The following is a 23,727-nucleotide window of genomic DNA, read 5'->3' on the forward strand; positions in this document are numbered from 1 at the left end:
AATGTTACCTGCAAAAAGTTAAAGAGGTCTTTTGAAACATCCCTTAACCTCTTAATGGATTTGAGGTAGTAACCATGCTTCAAGGAAAACATAAGGCCATGTATTAAGAACTTCTATTTTAAGTATTTTGGACCAATAACGTTACTTCCTCTGTCTTCATTTGGGAGTAGCAAATACAAGTTGGGGGTACAGTAAGATTTCATGGGTCCTAAATCTCTTCTCTTTCAAGCTTTAAGTAGTGCTCACAGGATACATTACTTAGGTGGTATTGTTGCAAAAAACTTTATCTAATCATGAGGGAACAAGGAAATTCAAATTGAGAAACATTCTGCAAAATAATTTGACTGGACTCTTAAAAAAACGACCAATGATGAGAAAGATGAAAAAGTCTGGCTGATCATATTAAGGGAGACTAGGGAGTTATGCCAAGTAAATGCAATGTGAGCTATCTGGTTGGACTTGGATTAGAACAAGAATACAGGGAAGGAAGAAAGAAAGGAAGGGAAAAAGCAAGAAGCAACAAGCAAGGAAGGAAAGAAAGAATAACAAGCTATAAAGGACTTTTTGGAATATTTGAGAAATTAGGATCTATATTTATATTAGATAATAAAATTATTGTTAAATTTCCTGTGATAATATATGGTGATGCTGTGGGAGATCATGTCTCTCTTGGAAAATACATTATGAAGCATTCATAATAACAACAACAAGGACAACTTGCTGGTCTCTGAAATTGCAGATTTTGATGAATAAGTTTGTGTTTATCCTATCCATTTTCATCCTTACTTTATTAGTTTTCAAAGTATTGATATTTTTTGTCCATTTTCTGGCAGACAACTTTCCATATCTTTATGTAATTTTAATTACCTTTTCCTAGGTGGTTTCTTGCCTTATGGCCTTATGTTTTCCTTGAGGTATGGTGACTAGAATTAAAAAATATTTCTGATGCTGATGTACAGTACTATGGGATAATGCTTTATATTTCCAGCACTCATCCTCACAGTACTTTGCATTCATTTTTGGTACAAAAGCTTTTTCAGACAATGTTTTACAGGAAATAATGTAAAATGACTATAGATTCTTTGTCTAGCAGTTCATCTTGGGATCCTGCCATTTGAAATCATTGGCTTGGTCCTTTTTTCCCCCAGAAAAGCTTACTGACAGCTGAAAATTAGTAAAATTTAATGTGTATTTGTGTGCCCCATTGTGTTGTAAATCATGAAACTTGCCTGGCTCCAGCGTTGACTCTGGGGACATAAGCCATCAGTTTCTGTTCTTTAGAAACTTACTAAATTTTGCCCTTGCTACTGTTCAAATCCTTTTTATTAAATATTGCTTACTTATAGGTCAAATAAAATATTGATATATATATATATATATATATATACATACACACATATATACACTTTACGTGTTCTGTATATACCTACTCATACATCTAAGTGTGGTTTGGATAGAATAGGAATAACGAAGAGTGTGAATTCAAGTAACAGTATGGGCTAAGATGTTGTAAAAAGAACAGGTGCTTGAGAACAAGACTATTTTCCCTGGAATCTCAGTTCTGACCTTGGCTTCTGGCCACAGTTGGAAAATGGGAACTGCCTAGGTGTCTATGACCTTCCAGGTTGGTTTTCTTTTTTTTAAGATTGTATTTACTTATTCATGAGAGACACACAGAGAGAGAAGCAGAGACATAGGTTGAGGGAGAAGCAGGCTCCATGCAAGGAGCCCAATGTGGGACTTGATCCTGGGACTCTAGGATCATGCCCTGGGCCAAAGGCAGGCGCTCAACTACTGAGCCACCCAGGCATCTCTTTCCAGGTTGGTTTTAAAGAGAATGCCTTATGTTTAAAATGAGTCTTTAGTCAATAGTAGGTCTTCCTGTTTTCTTCTACTGGAAAATGTATAAAAGTAGTAATAACTAACATTTATTAAGGCCTTATTATAATGTACTTAGGGCGTGCATGAAAAGGGGTTTGAGCATATTAATAGCAAAAGAGTCAGGAGGCTGACTGGCCAAGAGTAGGGGCTCTAGAACTAGCCTTCCTTGGTTCAATTCCTGACTCTACAATAACTAGCTTCATGATTCAGGATGAGTTGCTTCACCACTCTATGCCTCAGTTCTCTCATCTTTAAAGAGGGGAGAAAATAACAGTATTTTTCCTCACTGGGGCCTTGTGAGGATTAAGTGAGATAATATTTGTTAAACACTTAGACCAGTGTCTGACATATAATAAGTACTTAACATATGTTAGCTCTTATTATAAAGTGTTATTATCTTATTCAATCCTCTTAGTAGCCTGGCGAGTTAGATAAAATTACTATTCCTATTATTTGTGGGAAACTGATCGTAAGTAAGGTGAAATAATTTGACCTAGGATACTCAGTAAAAAACAGAATTAGGAATTGATTCTTGTCGGTTATTAACTACTCAGATTTCTCCTTAATTCTCTCCAAGCTAATCTCTTACAGAGATTGTTTAAGTAGTCTGATATGGAAACTTGTCAAAAATCCTTTTGGAAGTTTAAATATAGTTTTTCTCTCTAAATCTCCTTAGTTATGCTTATTTCTCCCCTCAAATAACTGGTGAAACCAATAAACATCATCTCTTATGCAGAAGTCATGTTGACTCATCCATGCTAAATTATTCTCTTTTGGCTATTCAGCTATCCTACCCTTTCACCAATACCTTGGAAAAACTGCAAGGCTGACTGATATTTTAAAAGGAGGGAGTAAATTTAGACAAATCATTTCACCTCCTTGAAATGGAATTTGGACTCGGTAAGCTGTAGGGTTCTTTCCAGCTCTAAAATTCTATGACCCTATGTGTGGAATCATCATGATTATGGATGTAATTTCTGAGATCCTCTTTTCCACTTGCTATTGGGGCCCCACTGAGGCACCATTCCATTGATTTTATATTCTTTTTACATGTATGTTTGTTTTTCTACTAGTTCTTCAGGGCACAAGATGGAAGATGGAGACAAAAGACAACTAGGGAAAATGTACTAAAAAAGACATGTTAAGTAGCAAAGGGAATTTCAGAGGGGAAAAGAGGGATTTGATATCATTCACTTTAAGTTAGGCTTCCTTTTTTTTTGGTCATTATTTTTGTATTTTGTGCCTTCCTTTATTGATCATATCATTCTTTCATTTAATATTTCAATAATTCTGTAACAAAAGTTCCAAAAGGGTAGAGCTGATCTCAAGATTTGCAGGACATTCTGGTGTTTCTTTTAAATACAACACATATTTTGTTTCCTTCCCTTCAATGGGAAAACTGTCCATGGCTCTATGTGCCTGTGTTAGTCATAAAATTAGGCAAACTGGGGTCATTATTAGGAACCACCTCCAGAAATGACCATAGTTTATGGAAAAAAAAACATTCCAAGAAAAAAAAAAAACACTGATTTTATTAAACATCTGTTGTATATTCTGAATTGTTGCATATATTGGGGATATAGAAATCCAAAGTTCAGAGACTTTCCAAAACATCTTAGTGAGTCAAAAATAATATAAAACTATAATTAATATGCCTGAAAGTTGTGCTATAAGAGACATACAGAACATGTTCTGGAAGCACAGAGGATAAACATCTGGCTATTTGTTAGGAGGAGAGCCATACAGTTTCTTAAAGAAGCAATAGATAACTGGGTGATGTCTTGAAAACTTCATGAGAATTGGTCTGGTTTTGAGACGAAGGTTCTAGAAAGATGGACCAGCATGTGCAAACAATGAAAGGCATATTTGGAAAACTAATTCCGTATAGGAGGAATTTAGATTGCTTGTGGTCCAGGGGGTAAAGTTGAGTGTGGAGAGGTTGAGGGAGGCAGATTACGAGGGATTCCACATGTCATATTGAGGATTGTCTAGGAGTTAATAAAGTATCATTGAAGGGTTTTGAGAAATTGAATGATATGACCTGATTTGTTAACAGTGTGTACTTCCCATCATAAGAGAACATCTTAGAAAGGGTCCCAATGACATTGTAAGCTAATCAATTTCCAGGGCTTAATCCAGTGTTTAAACTATGGTAGATTCTCTATAAATGTCTATGGGGTACTAAATAAATGAATCAATCAACCAATGAAAGAACTAAGCTAGTTAGAACTTGCTTCTGGACTATGTATCAAATTATTTATGGGGGCAATGAGGAGATTTACTTTAAAACATAAAACTTTAAAGCAAGAATGGGAGTGGTTGGGAAAACAGATAAAATGGGATTGTCCAGGAGTGCCTGGGTGGCTTAGTCAGTTAAGTGTCTGACTCTTGATTTTGGTTCAGGTCATAATCTCAGGGTCATAAGATCAAACCTCGAGCCTGGCTCAGTGTTTGGTATGGACCCTGCTTAAGATCACCCCTTCTCCCTTTCCCTCTGTCCCTCTTGCCTCGTGCACTCACTCTCTAAAAAATGAAAATAAAAATTAGGGGTGCCTGGGTGGCTCAGTCCATTAAGTGTCAGACTCTTCAGCTCAGGTCATGATCTCAGGGTCCTGGGATCAAGCCCCACATCAGGCTCCACGCTCACTGGGGAGTCAGCTTGAGGATTATCTCTCTCTCCCTCTCACTCTCCCTCTCTTGCTCATGTACACATGCACTCTCTCTCTCTCTCAAATAAACAATCCTTTTAAAAATAATAAAAAAAAAGAAATAAATAAGAATAAGATTGTTCAAATGTAAATAATCTTGAATGCTGGGAGTCTAGTGCCCAGGGGATATTTCTATTTTTTTCACTTTTTGAATGTTTGATATTTTAATATGATAAAGAAATTTTTAAAAATTGTTCCTGAGTTAAGGCAACTTGACTTTTAGACTCTAAATGTTAATGTGTTGAAGCATAAATACCTCACAGTTAGAAAGAACTAAACTTTTAAAGAATCATAATATATATTTGTAACTTAAAAAAGCTAAAAGAAAAAGCTTGAATAGTATAAAAAGATTTGGAGTTTTAATGCAATTCTTGACCCTAGGTTTGCATGTTTTCAAACTAATTATGGATAGAGAACTTCTTAACTCACTTCTTTATAGTTTATGCTATAGAACTGAAACTAATCTGTTGAAATTCATAATTTTTTAAAATATGGAAATCATATTCTCATTCCAAAACCTGTTGTGAAAGAAGTGCTTTCACATTAACCTATATTACACTCAACTGATTTCACAAAATTTTATGTTGTTAATTTTGCAATTACTAAAAATAACTTGATGGAATTTATTCCTGCTAGTATTTGTAAAATATATATACTTAGTTACTAAAAACAATCAGGTTAAGACACATAAAAACATAATCTACACATATAAGTGTATCATCGGTTCTATTTTAGGAATGTGAATTCATTATAATTTGAATGGTATGTATAGCCATTGATTCCTATCTCTTGCAGTCCATTCAATAAATTGAGGTATTGTGAATAAAGTCAGATTTTAATAATTGACAATTTCTGGAGACTGGCTAGACTATCATGGAAACCTTTTCCTTCCAGATGCAGCCATTGTGGGGGGCGGGTTGTGTCTCAGCTACTCGACATTAGCTGTCTTACCTACAATCAGCCTCTGGTGAGCTGGTCATCTACATGTGCTCTATTAAAGTACACAATAATGAGGGTCAAACTGCAAGCCAGTACTTAAATGATGGTTCTTCAGCTGATGCTGAGAGAAAGTAAGCAAGCTACAAAGAAAATACCATAGAAGTAGGAATGGCGTATGGAGACAAGGGACAGAAATTAAAGGTTGACTTTGGTTCTTGGATCAACTCACAGAGTTTTGCCCAAGAAAAAGAAACACACATTCACAGAAGTGGTACAGGTCACCACAACTTGGGATAGGATTTCTTATTTTTCTTTTTAACACTTACAAAATATGTTTCTATCAAAATATTCTCTTAATAATGAAAAGGAAAAAAAAATAAGAAGCCACATGAGAAACTGGCTGATTGAAAGGAAAAATTATCCTAATAGAAGAATGCTAGGTTAATAGGCATTAGGGAAAAAGATCTTAGTATTGTGCCGTGGAAATTTGCCATTGTGAGTTCATCAAGGATTCTTTTAAAAGCAATTTTTTTTAAGGCATGATGTGATCTGGCTCTGCAAATGAAGTAAGTTTCCCATACTAAACATCCCAAAGAGGTTAAGTTAGGCAATAGTGATCACAGAGCGGTTTGAGAATCTAAGGTCTCTTCAACTATTCTTAGATAGGACACTTTACAAACAAGAGTCTGAAAGATGTATTAATTACCCAAAGAATAATTTCTAAAAATTCAGTAATTCCTCTTACTCAGCAAACTCTAATATCTTAAAAGGTGGCATTTATCTTGACTTTGGCAAAAATGTTGAGATAAAAGTTTAGTAACACAAAAATACAAGTGTACTTCACAAACAGAAAATGCATGCTGCTTAGCACCTCATTTCTTTTCTTATGGAAAAGCAGAGGAAGGCTTTTTTTCCTTCCTTTTCACACCAGTTGTGTAAATTATTTCTCTAGTCTTTTGTGTAAATAACCAGGAGAGCTGAAAGTAAGAGATCTTGAAGATTTTAATGTGTGACAGTCTCTACTTTAAGAAGCAAAGAATAGATCCTCTTTAGATTCTTAGAGCTTTTAGGATATATGCACATTAATTACATGTCTTAATTCTCCTGTTTGGTTTATCATTGGAAACTAAAGTTTCAGTGATAGAAGAGAAAGAAAAGTTTAAAGACACTGAAAAAACTGAAAATGTGGGGATTTCGGGCAAGAGGGAAATCTTATACATAAACTTACCAAAAAACCCAAAACACTGAATGACAAAAATAAGCATGAAGTATAACATATGCACATGAAGTAAGGATGGCAAGACATTTAAAAAAGGCAATATATTTCTTCTTTCTCATATGATATGACTTACTCAATATTCTTAAGAAAATACGTTCCCTAATGATGTTCAGTGAAATCACTTCTGGTAACTGCTGAGAGAAAATAACATATATGTGCTTATGAGGAGATTCCATTTAAAAGCCACTGTTTTTCTATAAATCATTGTCATTTGGTAAGTTGTGATAAGCATTAAAAAAATCTGCTGTAACCATTTCATCTACACCTATATTTTTATGTGCTCAAATGTAAGCATGAAAACTATGAATGCAATAGGATTTGTAGGTGTAACCTCAAAATCAAATTACAAGCTTTTCTTAAAATTTTGAACGCACACATCTCACTTGTAAAATCTACTTGTTATCAATATTATTTTATATCTTATAACTGTATAATGGAATGCATTCTTTGTTTGGGCTAGTTAGCTAATCACTATTTCAACAAATATAAGTATATCCATCAAAGAGAATAAAGTAACAGAAGCATAAGTTAAGGAGATCTTTGCCAAGTATATAGACACAAGAGGAAAAATAAAAGCAACTTACAAGTAAGGTGGTATACTTAGGCCTTTCTGTAGAAATTCAGAAAATGGAAACACTTTTTTTTTTTTTAAATTACAAAGTCAGTTTAAATCTAAATTGGCTTCATTCTCAATTTTGAGTTGGATCTTACTATGATATACATCTTACTCTCATAGTTGAGTCTCCTGTCAGACTTGTGGGCATTTTATCAGTCAGATCTCACTATTTATTTATTTATTTATTTATTTATTTATTTATTTATTTATTATTTATTTATTTTTATTTTATTTTATTTTTAGATCTCACTCTTTAAACAACCATTTTCCTTCTTAACCAACAGTGTCTCCTTTGTGTCCTTGGTTCTGAGTATTTTTATTTGGTAGAGATTCCTCTCTAATTTGTCATATAAATCTCCCCCTTCTCTTTCCATGAATAAAATAAATTTTCTTCCTTGAGGTTTTCAAAGTTTATGAATTTAGGAAGATGTAAAGGCAAGTGTCTACTTAACTCTTGTCATCAAATTCCATCTTGAAGTCACATTGATAACAATATGCTTCACTGGAGACACAACCACTAGCAACTTGCAAAGCCACTGCATCTCTTCCCCAGAGTCTACCTTCTCTTTTCTGCTGTTCTGTGCTCAGTCCAGCCCACTCTTGATCCATCAGACATCTGCATATGATAGAACATGCCTACAGACTTCTCCTTTAAGTTTCCTCCCATCTGGAACAGCTTTTTCTACTTCATCCACTGTGCTGCTCCAAATCTTGTGGGAATATGTTCTAAAATTGCTTTTCTTCTTTAATCTTTGTAATTGTACTGTTAACTCATGAATTGATGTAAAAAATATAAATAAGTCCATGAGGCTATGTAATTTGTGTGCAAACTAAGACTTACGTATAAAAACTCTAAGCTACTAGGATTATTTAATTTGGAGGGAAAAAGTTGAGTGGTGAATTACTAGTAACATTCAAATAGGTTAGGAATTATATGATTGTTGGTAACCAGCTAATCTTTGTTACAGATTAAAAAGGAATTGTACTCAAACAGAAGTTTTTCAGTGAGATATAAGGGAGACAATACAGAATGTTAAATAATGGGATGGCTTACTAAAGCTGGTTATCTTTATTCTTTCTGTAGCAGCCAAACAGTATATCTGCTCGTATGTTTCAAATTTGACATACATTCAGGCTCTGTGAAGGAAGAAAAATGTCTGTGTGGAGAGAAAGTCAAATAGACATGGACAGGAACATACAACATTGGGGAGCAAACCAGAAGGAGGAGTGGGGGTGTGTTAAACAACTCTTTTGATAGTTGTATTTTGTCATGAGAGCAGAGGAGTATTTTTTTAAAAAGGTATTTTTTTGAAGAAGAATGCTTTCTACTTTTCCATATCTACCCTTTACAGAATAAAGTTTTTGCCATAAAAAAAATAAATAAAAACTAGAACATCAAAATAAAAACAAGACAATATATAGTTTTTTAAAATTGTATTTGCAGAGTTTTTTTTGGAGTTATGTATTACTGCATCATCCTAGTGGAGAGAAATCAAATTTCATAAATGTAGTCAGACCTTTTCATTTATAAATATTATCCCATCTTATTCCAGGAAGAACTTAAATGGCAGCATTTGATTATTTCATTAGAATAATAGCTTACCATGATAAAGAGAAACTTTTTGTAAAGTGTTAATGTTGTTGTATGTGATGCCAAGTGAAAAGAAGTGAATTTCACAGAAACTTTTACATTTCAGGAAAAGTTTGTAATTTCCCTAAAAAGACTGTATTAAATGAAAATGTTGTTAGCTTTTCAAACCTTTACTTTTTTGTTAGCTTTCTTATATAAAAGGCATGGAAATCTCTTTAAATTGACACTTTACTTTTGAAGTCCATGAAAAAGTTAAAATAATCAAACAGAAAAGGGTATAGATGGAATCCGAGCTATCCTTATATGCAAAAGATTTAATGCTGAGAAAAAGAACTGCAAGTGCCATGGCCTTGGGAACTAAAATATAGGTTTCAAGATAAGATTTTCTTTCAATTCAGTATGTACAGATTTTCTGCATACATATGCAAAATGACTGAATATAAACCTTATAGTTAATTGATGATGCCAGAATCCAGAAATGTGTTTCATGTTTAAAGGAATTAAAACATTGTAAGGGAGTATTTGTGACATTTGAAGGACTTAAGAGACATTTAACACATCTATTGTTAAAAACAAAATAGTTTAACTGGTTGAAGAGAAGTTTTAATTTTTAGCCAGTAGCCTATATTTTCTTATAGTGGACTGATAGCAATAAATTAATTCAAAAGCAAGGTTACAACTATCTTCATATTTGGTCTTTGAAAAAGAAGCTCTACACATTGTCACATTGTTAGTCAAAATGACAAGAGCATCATATTCAGTAAACTTAGAAGCGAAATTTTCCTTAAAATTTTTTTTAGCAGCTAAGTACTGGTAGCAAGCTTAGGAAAAGTTTTCGTGGCTTCTAAATGAAAAGCATACATGGGATAATCATACCAGTTTTCCATGTTTACATAACACTCACAAGACATATATGGAAAACTTTACCCAAAGTAATTTCATGTTCCATGTCATAATTTGGTTTATTTTCCTTTGCAAGCACAAAACATCTATTAGTAAGAATCAGACTAATACAAGTATGTCAAAACCACGAGACTTCAACTGTAATTTTTAGTTCCTAAAATCTGTTTATATGAAGAACATCATAATAATGTAAAATATCACAATTATTTGAAGAATATGAGACTTTTTTAAAAGTTAAAATAGAAAGCATCAATCACAGAAATAAGGAGAATTGCAAAAAGGCATATTAAATGCCTGTCTTTTCAAATCTAACTATCTAGAAGTAAGCTACTTACCTACAAGAGATAGAATGGAATTAATGTCCTTAAAAATGCAAATATTTTCAGTATTTGAAAGATTGCCATTTCAGTAAATAACATTATTCTGATAACCTGGCTGCAATAGGACAAGTCATGGTAACTTCTCTTTTTCACTCGATTGAGATTGTTCTAAAAGGCAAATTTTTACATCCTATCATTCCAAAGAGGTTTAGGCTTTTTTTTCCCTCTTCCTCACGTGTAGGATGATTTCTGGATATTTAGTACAGGGCATCACATCGGTGCAGTCTTGCAGTGCAACCCAAGGCAGTTGCAGCAAGTATTTCTCACTAGCAATGTTAAGGAGCGAGAAGGGAACAAGGCTTGAGGAAACAATCTAGAAAGCCATAATACAGCTTGTTGGTCCTTTACTCACAAATAACCTTTTTAGAAAGGATACATAAAATGCAGGTTATTATCTAAAATTTTAAAGGAGAATCTTTTGTTAAATGTTAACAAAGAACGACTATCCTAATTCCCTTTAAATAATGCAATCCTTAAAAAAAAAAAAAAAACCCAACTATCAAGTCTTTTTGAAAAGTGCTTAAATCATCTGGAGATAAATATCACTTGGTGTCCTTGTTTTCTAACAAATGGCTTTTTCTATTGTTTCCATTAATTTCACCCATATTCGTTTAAAAAAAAAAAAAAAAACACAACAACAAGGCCCTTACCCTCATCAGCGAAACACAGATGTATGATTTAGCAAATAAAACCGGTAATTACATACTAATTTACGAAAGATTAATTTTTTTCTCTTTTCGTCAGTTTTCAAGAAGTCTTCCCGTGATTAACTGTAAACAAGAATGGTTTACACCTCAAATTAGAAGCCATTAATTAGCATGACGAAGTCAACTGTAAGATACACAGATAATTTAAATTATTTAATCACTAATCACCTTGGCTAAACTGTAGTATACTCTTTCAATATCCTTCGGTGGGTTATTGATCTGTCAGTAAATTACCTCCAGATCAGTTAGAGATAAATATTAGCTTTCTTTCCTTTCTCTCAGGTTTACATTATTCCTTCTTGTAAACACTTAGAAGAGCTTTAAGGTTCTTTAATCCCAAATCCCTAATTAGCCATCACTAGCCCTTTTGTAACCAGGAAAAAGAGTAACTGAAGTACAGACCAGGAGTTCGCTTTGCCCGTACCACAATAAAAAAAAATAATAACTAAAAAAAAAAAAACCAAAAAACATTTTTTTTTTTTTTTACATGTAAAATGCTTAAGACGACGGCAATAATAAAAGATATATACGCAGAGGTGGCTTCGGCAGATAACGGGCTTGCAAACGCCAAACGCTCAACAAAAAGAGCCAGACCTCTACTGCAATACCCGGCACTCCAATAAATTACACAACACTTTGCATAGGCTGCAGAAATAACGCAGGACAAGACTTACACAGATGCCAATCCGCAGCATTTATACACATGCACATGGCAAGAGACAGAAACCAAACACTATCATTCAACTCGGGCCGGGGAGCGCGATCCCGAGTTCGCCCGGCGCGAGAGGGCTCTCTGCGTGTGTGCCTGTGTGCGCGCGTGAGAGGGAGCCCCATCCTCGGGGCATTTCCCCTCTTTGGGCAGTTTTGCTTCATTTGTTTCCCATTTCTGCTACATAGAAACTAACTTCCATCTCAGCCCCAGCCAGCGCCGCTGAATAGAGCCTGTGCTGCGGCTCCGTGTGCGTCAGATCCCTCCGCGGAGCCGTCCCCGGCCCCCCTCCCTCCCGCGGGCGGCCTCCACAGAGAAAGCGCCTTTCAGCCAACCGGCGGCTCCGGCTCCGACATCTTCTCCGACTGGAAATAAATAAATAAATCGCACCTTTGGCCGGGGAGGCGGGGGCAGGGGTCTCGCCGCCCGGGGCGCGGGGGCGCGGGGGCGCGGGGCCCAAGGCACTCCTTTTTGTGCGCCGGGGGGCGGGGGCGGGGGCGGGGGCGCGGGCCGAGGACGGGGCCAAGCCCGGGCCGCGAAGGCGGCGGACTCCTTTCTGCGGCGGAGGGATCCGCGGCGGAGGCGGCGGCGGCCGTAGCCGCTGCCTGAGAGTTGTTGTTTCCTCCTCCTCCTCCTCCGCCTCCGCCGCCGTTGCTTGAATGGTGGAGCCGAGGCTGGGCTCGTGAACACACAGTGACAGCTATAGGGCAGGCGGCGGCACCATCCCCGCTTCCCCTCGGCGGCGGGGTGTCCCGCCGGCGGCCCTGAAGTGACCCATAAACATGTCTTGTGAGAGGAAAGGCCTCTCGGAGCTGCGATCGGGTAAGTCGGGGGGCTGCTGGGGCCGCTGGCACCGGGCGATTCCGCCCGCGGTCCCCCGCCCCCCGCCGCCCGGCCGCTAAGCCTGTGTGTCTCCCCGTCCCCCTCTCCCGCGCAGAGCTCTACTTCCTCATCGCCCGGTTCCTGGAAGATGGACCCTGTCAGCAGGCGGCTCAGGTACGGCGGCGCGCGGCGCGGGCCGAGCCGGCGCTCGCTGCTCGCGGGCGTGGGGGAGGGCGGCGGCGGCGGCGGCGGCGGCGGCGGCGGCGGCGGGGCTGCGGCCCGGGGCGCGGGGCTCAGCTCTCCCCGCTTTGTTGTTGCAGGTGCTGATCCGCGAGGTGGCCGAGAAGGAGGTAAGGGCGGCGGCGGCCCGGCGCGTCTCGCCGCCGCGCGGCCGCCCCTGGGCCGCGCCGCCGCCACCGCCGCCGCCGGGGCGCGGGGCGCGGGGCTCGGGGTCCCCGCCGGGGCGCGGGGCGGGCGGGGGAGGGGAGCGGGCGGGCTGGGGCTGGGGGCCGGGCTCACGGGGCGTCCTCTCCCCGCAGCTGCTGCCCCGCCGCACGGACTGGACCGGGAAGGAGCATCCCAGGACCTACCAGAATCTGGTGAGACATTCACGTCGCGGAGCAAAGAAACTTTTCCCCGAGTCGAATAAAAATTGAATTTCCCGCAATTTTTTACAGAGACAAAAACTTGGCCCCAGAACGTGAAAGCTCCAAAGGCCACGGGGAGGGTTGGGAGGCCGGCGCGGGGGCTTCGGGGGGCAGTGGTCGGGGGGACCCGCACCCCGAGGCCGCGGGGGCTGCCGACAATTTATTTGTGATATTTTGTTAATGTGCTAGAAATAAAGATACGTCATGAGTGTTGTGCAGTGCAAGGCCGGAGGAGGAGGGGCCGGCGCGCGCGTCCGTGCGGGCGCGGGGGCGCGCGCGAGGCGGCGGCGGCGGCGGCGGCGGCGGCGGGAGCGGCGCGAGGAAGGAGGGCGCGCTTGCTCGCTCGCCTGCCTGCTCGCTCGCTCGCTCGCTGCTCTGCACGCGCGGTCGGCTCGGCTTTCTCCTGCCCCACACAATAGCTGGTGACTAACTGCTCCGAAGTGGCATTAGCATTTCACAAGCAGGCTATTCACCCGCGGCGGAACCGTAGCTAGGCGATATTTTTATTTTTATTTTTTTCCCTCTCGATTCTTTTGCTCTCCTTAAATTCAGAGCTACGGTTTGTGTTTGTTTGTTTTGAGGGGTTCAGATGTATGATGATAGTTGGCCAGAGGCTCATCATGCTTTTTACCAGAACACATTCGCAGAAGTGCAAAAGCCTGTAACCTCGAAAAGCCAGGAGTTTTAACAGGCTTTTTCTCATGTTGCTAATTTTCGTTTTATGCCGCTTCTTTCAATTAAAAACTATTACTGGGGGGGCCACAGAAAAGTTTTGATTTTTGCCCTTATATTTATTGTCGTACGGAACTTGGCAAGTAAAAGTTTTCAGTTTAAACTGGCGTATATTTTGTTTCATAGCTTGAAAAACATTAATGTGGGTTTTCAAAGCGATTATGTTTAGCAATTTCTAATAAATTGTCTTCTGAAAGTGGATCTACCAAGTAGTATAGTGTGACTGGAAAACTAAATGTATTTGTATCGGTAGTTAAATTTTCCATATTCTTGTCTCCCAAATTGATTTAGGTTGTTTGTATGAATGTGTTTATTGGGCGATTAGAGCAGTGACAAGGCCGGCAGTGGGAGGGTGGGAAGCGCGCTTAATCTATGCAGTGAAACTGATTCGGGACTGATGTTTTGAGGTAGTTATAACCAGTAACATTACTTCATGAAGGCTTCTGAAATGATTAGGACGTTTCAGCTACTTAAAATTGAATGTCTTCTGTGAGGTGAAGATGTGACATGATTTTGATGGCTTTTGTTTCATTTGGATATAGAGTATCTAACTTGTGGATTTAATAACTTTTAATACAGGTTGGTAAGTGCTCACAGATGTTGAAATAAGGGAAACGTAGGTTAGGAAATTTAATGGAAACTTAACTATTTATTTCCACACTTTGTTAGTTTTCATAATAGCGATTGAGGCTAGTTTCCTTAATACTTTGCTATAATGAATGGAGTTTGAAACAAACTCTTAAGATTCAGTATCTGCAATACTTTAATTTGGGGGCAGGGGCGCGTACGTATTTGACAAAAACCTAAGTGGATTCCATATCTTCCTTGTTTTTGGGAAAAACTGTAGAGATTATAATACTGTTTTTTAGAATTGGGCCGATTTTACAAAACTTTTTTGCATCTCTTTTTACAAAACTCATCCTTGTAGCTCGTAAAAACCCACAAACCCCAGTCAGTGAAGATTGCTGTGTTCTTAACTTGGAGACTCTTAGTAATGTTATATTTTTAAAATGAAGCAGCTAGTGGTGTATTGCTAAATTATGGGAATGTGTAATACTTGTAGGAATATCATTTTGTTTTCTCCAGTAAAAACAGGGGTACCCATGTTCATTTTTAATCTTTTGAGGAAGAAGGTTTTTCATCTCACGGATATTAATAAAATGAATTTATACTTCTTGTCTCTTTATCATTTAGGACAATAAGTGTCTTCATTAGTATTGTTATTTTTCAAAATCCACCTGTATTTTGCACGGTTGTGGTTTTTCTTGCTTGCACTGTTTTCACCTTTTTACCAGAATTGTCACCTTGGCGTACTCATGAGACAGAACTCTCATTAAAATGTTAGAGTTCTCTGGTTCATTTTCTCCTTTTATTTTTTGAGTATATTTATCTATTGGAAAAAAGACATCTCTTGGAGTGCTTTTATATCCATCAAACTATGTACCTAGGTGTGTGGGTATTTGGTTTAACTTCGACTTTTTGAGGTTGAGTTAGCTCTAAAATATTTTGGAACACTAGGTATCTGAGCATATTTTTGTTTAATAGTAAGATCTTGAAATTTTAGGTCTAAGTGAGCACATGCAAAATCTCTAGTATGGTGTTTTCTGTTGTCTTAATTCTTTCTTACTACTCAAAAAACCTTTGTTTTTGTTGTCTTCAAATTGAATTTGCGCAACATTGGTTTTAAGTTTATTTTGATGAGTGAAACCAAAATAATAACTATTGTTTGTGGTTTCCGTAGTGTCTCCCTGTACCTGGAAATTTGTTACTACGTTAACTGATAAATTGAGTAATATTTTAAATGGAAGAATTTGTATATGTCAGATTGAAATTTCTAGAAAACCTCAAATTACAACTGTTTAGGATGGTGTATAATTGTACTTGGGAAGCTTAAAAACAAGCATAGGTCAGCATCTGTACGTAGCCTACAAATAAAATCACAGTGATTGAGTTTTGACCAAGAAGAAAGTAGAGTTTTAAGAGCAGTTTTAAAGGCTTACAGATGAAAAAAAAATGATGTGCTTTTTTCAAGTGATTGATAAAGTTATTATAAAACATGATTGTATTATCTAAAGATTTAAAACATTTTTAACGTTGAGTAGAATGTGATAGAAAGTTAAGTGGTTTGTCTCTTATGGTGTATGTTTAGGCAGATTTTATATTTTTAAATACAGATTTATTTTAAAGCAAGAGGGCTTATAAGCTTTCATCAGGATTCTTATTTTTTAGAAGGAGCCATGCACTTGTGCCAAACTTCTTACAGAACAGGAAAACTCAACTAATTTTTGGACCAAAGAGAAAGCTTTATCATTTATTTCTATTTGAATAGTGAAATTAGTTAGTTTATTAAGTTTTGCTGTCTAGTTATCACCTTAATTAGTGGTGATCGCGTGCTTCTGAGGCAGAATTTTTAACATTATTACCAGATATGGGATTCTGATTACATTTATTGCTTACAAGGCTTTTTTTTTTTTCTTTTTTTTTTTTTGAACTGTGTTCATGTTTTGCTAATTTATTAATATGTAATTCTTATTTTAATTTTTGTAGCGGAATTTATTAATATAATTCTTATTTTAATTTTTGTAGCGGTATTTGCTGTTCCTAAAATCATTCCACTTATTAGAGGCCTTTCTATTCAAGTGAAAGGATTGGGAGTCAGGAGATGAGGATTGTGATTTTAGTCCTGCTGATGGTCAGCCTACAGGTTACCTCAAGCAAGTTTGCAATTTCTTTGGGCTCCCTCATTTGTAAAATAAGGGAATTCAAATTTTTCTGATCTGAAAATCTGATTTTGAACTAGAAATAGTGATACATTGTCTTTAAAAGCTCAACTCTTCATTTTGTTGTAGATTATCCAAAACACAGAAAAGTAGATATGGAGAAAACATGCAGATTAGAAAATTGTAAAAGTGCTTTTTATGGTGCCATTCTTAGGTTGTAATAGCATACCTTCTTAGAGATAGATGAATATTTTTGAGACACTAACCATTGTAGACTGCCTCTTTACTCTGTAATTAGTATGTTTCACTCCATGGTTTAAGTACTAGTTTTCATAAATTATTGTTGGTCTTAAACTCAGAGAAAAAAAAACATGAATAGGATATACTTAAGTATGTATCTTAAGTGTGCGTGTATTTAGAGTACACTGATTAATGTGAAAGTTAGGGGACAAGTTTTAGAAAAAAAATAACATGCTTTTGAATGAGGTGTTGCTGTCCTATATTAAAAACAATATAGTGCTTTTAAAACTAAACAGTATAATTTTGGGAATGAGAAGTGGCAAATAACGAAGTGAATGTACATATTATAGTTACCATTTCCTTTTTAAATAGAGTGTCAGTAAAATAATAAGCTTGGCTTGGTAGTCTCTGAAACAGGACCTTAGTATCTCATAATCCTTATAATGAACAATACAATGTTATGTGTTAGAGAAATGCTACATGCTGAAGGGCTGAAACAGGCAAAACTTCATCCTTCTTACCCTTGCATTATTTTAAGAAGTTTGAGGCATTTAGAAAGATTTTTAAATGGAATAAGTACCTGTTAAATTCTTTATATTCCTGAATAGTTGTAAAGTGGCTTGAAAATAAGGGGCAGTTGGATTATCCCATCCCCAACTACACAATGGCGTTTTACATGACTGTTACAAAGCTGAATAGTATTACAGGAGTCTGTTTCTCAGTCTGTAAAATGGGCTAATAATAGCCCCTAATTTGTAGGATTCTGTGAGTGATAACTGGGACAGATCAAGCACTACTTAAGAGTTTGTGTTTGCTATTATCAGAACTTTGGTCATGGTAGTAAAGTTTCCAGTTACAGCTTTATAAATGCGTTAAAGTTTAAGAGAAAGTGTTATTCCAGAAACAAGTGTGCGTGATTTTCTGAACATAGCAGCTGCGGTGTAAAAAAAAAAAAAAACCTGCTTTAAACCTTCAGAAGATACTATTCGTATAATTATGTTGTAGATCCAAGGATGAAATAGTTAAGCCTAAGATACAAAGAAACAATATAATAAATGCTAATAATAAATAATTTTTAAAGCATTATGGATAGAATTCTAGAAAAATTTCGGTCGTCTGTATAGGGATTCTATGACTGTTTTTGTGAAATAATTAACACAGAAATGTTTGGGTGGTTGAAATATCTAAAATTGATTAGAAAATATATGAAGCTTTTGTATCTTTTGGTAATCAGATGACATTTAGGAATGTGAGGAAACTTGGCTGTTGCTTCTCTCCTTCTGTTCAAAGATTTGTATAATTTTAAACTCAAGAGATGGTATTTTTATTTATTTATTTATTTTAAAAAATTTTTTTACTTTGTATTTTTTAAATTGTCAGAGAGGAGATGTGTCGTTCTGGCCTAAAGATTCTGTTTTAAACAGAGCTTAATCAGACTTCTTTTGAATTAATCTAAGTGAGCACTAGGTTAAATAAATCCTATGAATGCCAGTTTTTTAATCAACTCAATTTCTTTGTCAGACCACAAGTTGTTGTTGTTGTCGTCTTTAATCTAGAAACTCCTTCCCTGGTCTACTGCAGTTGTTGTTGTTTTTTTTTCCCCCAAATTTTGTAGTTATCTCATGTCACTACAGACTTGTAGCAAATAAAATTGTATCCTACACAACTTGTTCTGGACAAATAATATTAGATAGGTTCTTTTTATTGTGTAAGTTTCTGAATTCACCGAAGAGTATCTGTAATACCAAGCAAAGTGGAAGTTAACAGAGTATTAAGTGTATCCATTTTAATGAACTTTTAATTCAAGGAAGTCAGGGATTAAAATGAGAGTGTGTTTTTTTTTTTTTTTTAGTGTATTTTTCTTTTAAGATATTTAAGTTGCTTTTGTAATTATATTAAAAGTAATAAGGGCTAATATATAATAGGAACTGAATGTAAAATTTTAGAAATAAATATAAAATGTGTAAAGATGATCAATTTTTATTTTGTTTGTGAGAAGCCATGTTATAGGTACAATTATGAGTAACTTGTGAAAATTAATAAATTATTTTGGAATGAGTAAATATATGTTACCGAGCATATGGAATATAGAAGATTGTCAGTATTTTACAACAGACTGGAGAAAATGATAGTATTTCTTTTCTCTATAGAATCTGAGAATTCAGTGTGCTAAAAAAAACAGTTATGTAGAAGAGAGAAATAGGTGAGAACCTTTGGTCACTACAGAGAAGGGAGTCATCAAGTGTGAAGCAGGTCCACCCTTATTTGCCTTAAACACACAGAAGCAGCCTATTTGAGTTCAGAAATCATAGCTAAGGAAAAGTATGGTTGATTGGATGAGTTGTTTTTGATATTAAGAAAATGTAGTTTAGTAACATGATCTGATGCACCTTCTGCTTAAGTTAAAACTAAATTGTAAAAGGAATGAGATTTATAGTGCAAAGCTTAGGTTATTTGTGGTAGCATGGATAATGGCAGCCTGCTGCCAAAGAAGCAAGTAAAGAATCCATGTATTCTAGACTCCAGATGGCCCATGGTCATGGTGGCATGACCCATTTGGTCTCTATCAGGTAGCGAACAGGCACATAGACTGTCTTGGCAGAGGTTATAGTATAAGTGCGAGAAGTATTTGCCTTGTGTCATTTGATTCTGGTTTAGATTTTGGGTGAGGAAATACTAATTTTAAGCAATTTGGAGATACTTATTTAAAACAACTTCACTGCCATTGTATGTGTGGTGTTAGTTATTTCTAGTGCAGTGTTTGAAACCGAAACATTACTAAAAATGAAACTGGTCGTTCTCTTAAGAGTATTTATATGGGCATTTTAAGAGTAAACAGTTTAAGAATTTTCCATCTTTAAATTGGTAGACAATAATTTTGCCAACAGAATCTCATATTTGATTTTTATATTTTGGTAAACAATGTTTTAAAAAGGATTTCTTATTGCACAAATTTTGTTTAGAAAATATTTGATTTAAAAACAAAACTTCAAAATGTGTTATTTTAAAAAGTTAAGTTTTGTCATTTTATGGTGCTTTAAATTAATTTTTATAGAACATCCTTTGTGGTTTGTGGAGACCTGCTTAAATTCTGGTTAAAGTGGGTGAGTTTTTTTGTTTGTTTTTAGCAAAGTATAGTCAGATTGTGATGAATAAGATTTAGAAGAGCACTATATTCTTTAAAAGACAGATTTGTATTGATAACTGTGTTGATGATAGTAGCTGAATTATCTAAATGAATTCTTAGGTGGTTAACTAAATTGTGAATAGAAGATACAGTCTTTCAAGCATGTTTATTGATAGTTAATTAAGAATAAATAGACCACCAAGATTAATTTTGACACTTAATAAGGTTCTATATTAATTTTATTATACTTCTAATTATAAAGAAATCATAGGCGTGTAAGGGCCCTTCTGAGAATAGTTACCAAGATTAGAGGTTTTTGACTTGAAAAATGGTTATGTAGATCCTATTAAGTTTGTAATTATAAGACCTGTATGACCGTGGGCCGGAACTACGGTTTTGAGAAGGAAATTGTAATGTAATGAAAATAACAGTAACTTTGGAATCAAGAGACCTAGGTTTGATTACGAATTTCTCCTACTCTTAATGTATGACTTCACAGAAACTGTAACCTTTGGACTTCAGTTTCCTTTATCTGTGAAGTGGGGAAAATGCTAAACCTTATTTGCTTATGAAGATAAATTTTAGGAATACTTGGCACAAAGTAAGTATTCTATATATTTTTTTAATGTGGAAAGCTTTTATATTTTTTAAAAAATGCTCAGAATATGTAAACTTGCTTTTAAAGATTGTAGATGTGGGCATCCCTGCGTGGCTCAGCGGTTTAGCGCCTGCCTTTGGCCCAGGGCATGATCCTGGAGTCCCGGGATCGAGTCCGCGTCGGGCTCCCTGCATGGAGCCTGCTTCTCCCTCTGCCTGTGTCTCTGCCTCTCTCTCTATCATAAATAAATAAATATTAAAAAATAAATAAAGATTGTAGATGTAATTTAACATATACTTTGGAATAATGGTAAGAGATTTATAATTACAAGTTTAAAGTTTTGAGATTTTGAGATCTGGTTTTAAAAATAGGCTTAGAGAATTTTTAATAGCAAATAAGATTTTTTAAATTTATGATTTTAAATTATAGAATATATGTTAGAATAATTATAAAAGTAAGAAAATGTATTCAATTAAGCTGACCTTTTAGAACTCAGTTTTTCAGATTGGAAAAAATTTGAGAAACAGATATGAAAAATGGACATTTTTAAAACCAATCAGGTGTTCAGGATATAGTCGTGCTAAATATTTGGTGGATTTTATTTTTATAGGGACTTCCTTAATTATATGCTAAAAGAAGGACTGACATTTCTAGTTAGCACAGGTAATCAAGTAGTTTAATGAATTCTATTGCTCTAACCTCATTTTAGCAATGTCCTTAAAAAGATTTCCAAAATGTTTTTTTTCCTGTGTAGGTCTAGAAAGATTTTCAACATGAAGGAGCAACATGTAGTATGTAATGTGGAGTATAATTAAAGTGACAGCCAACGCTTCTTCACCTACTATGACTACCCCCTAAGGTGGTGACTTGGAAGTCTCTGTCTTGCAGATGAGGACATTGAGACGTAGAGTAAATGTTTTCCCCGAACTCTGAAAGTTTAAACCTAGACTGTTTGACTTTAGAGCTCTCAATCAAACTACTGACCTTTTCTTTAAAAATTGAGTAGTGTTCTTAACGACATTGTGTCTGATGGAATACAGTGGCTTCCAAATTTTTTGTATTTTCTTCCTGCTGATAAAATTTACCTTTTAATGATAATTTCCATTGACAATGGCAGCCTTTTCTTGGCTGGGAAGAGCTGCTATTTATATGAAGTAGCATCACAAGCAGAAGTGGATTGTTTTAGCTAAAGATGCAGGAAAGTAAACGACTCAAAGAGCTCAGGCTTTTCTTGTTCCTTGCTATGGTTCACATTTTCAGAAGAGGATTTTGTTGTTCTAATTGTTATTGATGATTCTAGAAATGTTTTATATCAACCTGAGAAAGGAGTGATACAGGGTTATAATTTGGGCCAAGATGGTAAGGCATGATTGTGTCCTTAACAGAATTCTGTTATCCCCTCACTGGAAACATTGAGAAAACCGAGAATTGTTTAAATCAGAATTGGTAAACTATGGTTGCTGCAGGTCAATCATGTAGGAAACCTATTTTTGTAAGACCATGAAGCTAAAGTAGTACATTTTTAAAGAATTGGTAAAAAAAATACATACAACAGTTAGTTGCCTCTAAAGCCTAAAATATTTACCGTCCAACCCTTCATAGAAAATGTTTGCTGACCTCTGCTCTAGATAACATATTTACAAAGGGATACCTTTAATTCAGGTTTTAACCATTAATTATGGACAGTTAGCGCAGAGATTATTGTTACTATTTCAAATGATTTTCAAATGAGATTGGAGGTGGGGTTGGGGATATGAATTTAGAAAAGCTCTGACTAACCCTCTAGTGTAGGAGTGAATCTCCAGGGGTCGGCGTCAGAGTTTGTATCCATAAAGCAGGCTCTTATATCTGAGTGTTAGAGAAGATGACATGTTTATGAAAATTTAAAAATGGAGCAGAGATGATAAATACGCATTTTTTTCTTTTCTAAGAATAGTAATCATAAATCTTATGGTATTAATCCTTTGATTATTTAATCTATTTATACTTTGTGACTTTAAAAGTTTAAAATTTTAATCTTAGAAATACTGAGAAAAGTAGGCTTGATCACACTGATTTCCTTTAGCCACAGTGGGAGATAATGTGTAGGGTTGTCACCCTATCATTGTAGTTTTATTTTCTATCCTTAGTTGTTTACCTATAAGTGTCCTTTACCTATTGGAATTTATGCTTTTGTACTCGTTTGCTTAGTAGTGAAAAAGAATTTTAGAATGTTTCTTTTTCTGGCTCAGGTTAATGTCTGTTGAAAACTATTCAAAATGTCTCTTTTTTAGCTTCAATATTGAGATATATATTTGAGGCAGTAGGTGCTATAGGCAGTGTGAATGAGGGCTGGAGTTACACTATCTTGGTTAGACTCTTATTTCTATCATCCACTAAATGTCTATGATCTTGGGAACCTTGTTTTTCTTATTGTACAAAAATTTCTTTATTAATGGAAAAAATAGGTAGAATCTCTTAGGGGTTGTTAAAGTAATGAGCTGAACTTTCGTATGTATAACTTAACTACGCTTACCACAAGGCTTAGCATTTAGAGTACAGTCAGTATGTGTTAGCTCTGATAGTGTTAATATTTATCACAGTTAACTTTTAACTTGGTCATATTTTTTATGTGTTGAATGTCTTAAAATAAAAGCAGCACTGGTTATGGAAAGTAATCAGTAGTAATTAGAATTAGTGTTTTTTTGTTTTAAGAATAGTGTACAAACAGCTACTGAGAATCCACATATAGACATTTTGGGTAAGGAATTTTGTTAAAATATCACTTCCAATTTCCCTTTTAATTTTAATTTCCTTTTAGTTATTTGCTAGTATATATAAATAAAAGTCCTTTCAAACTAAAAATCTTAAGCTATAAAATTAAAGATACGGTGTTCTTACCACTTTGAAAGTTAAAAATTGTATCTGTATAGCCATAAATGAACCATTTTAATTTTTAAAGTATTTTAATTTCTTTTTTTTTTTTTTTAAAGATTTTTATTTATTCATTCATGAGAGAGAGAGAGAGAGGCAGAGACACAGGCAGAGGGAGAAGCAGCCTCCATGCAGGGAGCCTGACATGGGACTCCATCCTGGGTCTCCAGGATCAGGCCCTGGGCTGAAGGCAGTGCTAAACTGCTGAGCCACTT

The 23,727-nt window shown here is 36.0% G+C and overlaps 1 protein-coding gene and 1 long non-coding RNA gene across 7 annotated transcripts in view; one reads left to right on the forward strand and one right to left on the reverse strand.

The window, feature by feature from the left end:
- Window positions 1-12,072, reverse strand: part of LOC144317232 (uncharacterized) — a 77,689-nt gene extending 65,617 nt beyond the window's left edge. For 2 of the 3 annotated variants that reach the window (XR_013383179.1, XR_013383178.1), the window contains exon 1: window positions 11,679-12,072. This is a non-coding gene — a long non-coding RNA (uncharacterized LOC144317232). The remainder of the gene's footprint in view (window positions 1-11,678) is intronic. The other variant, XR_013383180.1, reaches the window with a different exon arrangement.
- Window positions 12,073-12,265: 193 nt separating this feature from the next.
- Window positions 12,266-23,727, forward strand: part of PHIP (PHIP subunit of CUL4-Ring ligase complex) — a 131,862-nt gene continuing 120,400 nt past the window's right edge. For 2 of the 4 annotated variants that reach the window (XM_077903299.1, XM_077903300.1), the window contains exons 1-4: window positions 12,268-12,535; window positions 12,651-12,709; window positions 12,856-12,885; window positions 13,075-13,134. In XM_077903299.1, the coding sequence (XP_077759425.1) occupies window positions 12,496-12,535; window positions 12,651-12,709; window positions 12,856-12,885; window positions 13,075-13,134 (189 nt within the window). In that variant the 5' untranslated portion in view covers window positions 12,268-12,495. Of the gene's footprint in view, window positions 12,536-12,650; window positions 12,710-12,855; window positions 12,886-13,074; window positions 13,135-23,727 lie in introns of all 4 variants that reach the window. The other 2 variants (XM_077903303.1, XM_077903301.1) reach the window with 2 other exon arrangements.

Source organism: Canis aureus, chromosome 7 (assembly GCF_053574225.1).
Source record: "Canis aureus isolate CA01 chromosome 7, VMU_Caureus_v.1.0, whole genome shotgun sequence".
Classification (NCBI taxonomy): domain Eukaryota; kingdom Metazoa; phylum Chordata; class Mammalia; order Carnivora; family Canidae; genus Canis; species Canis aureus.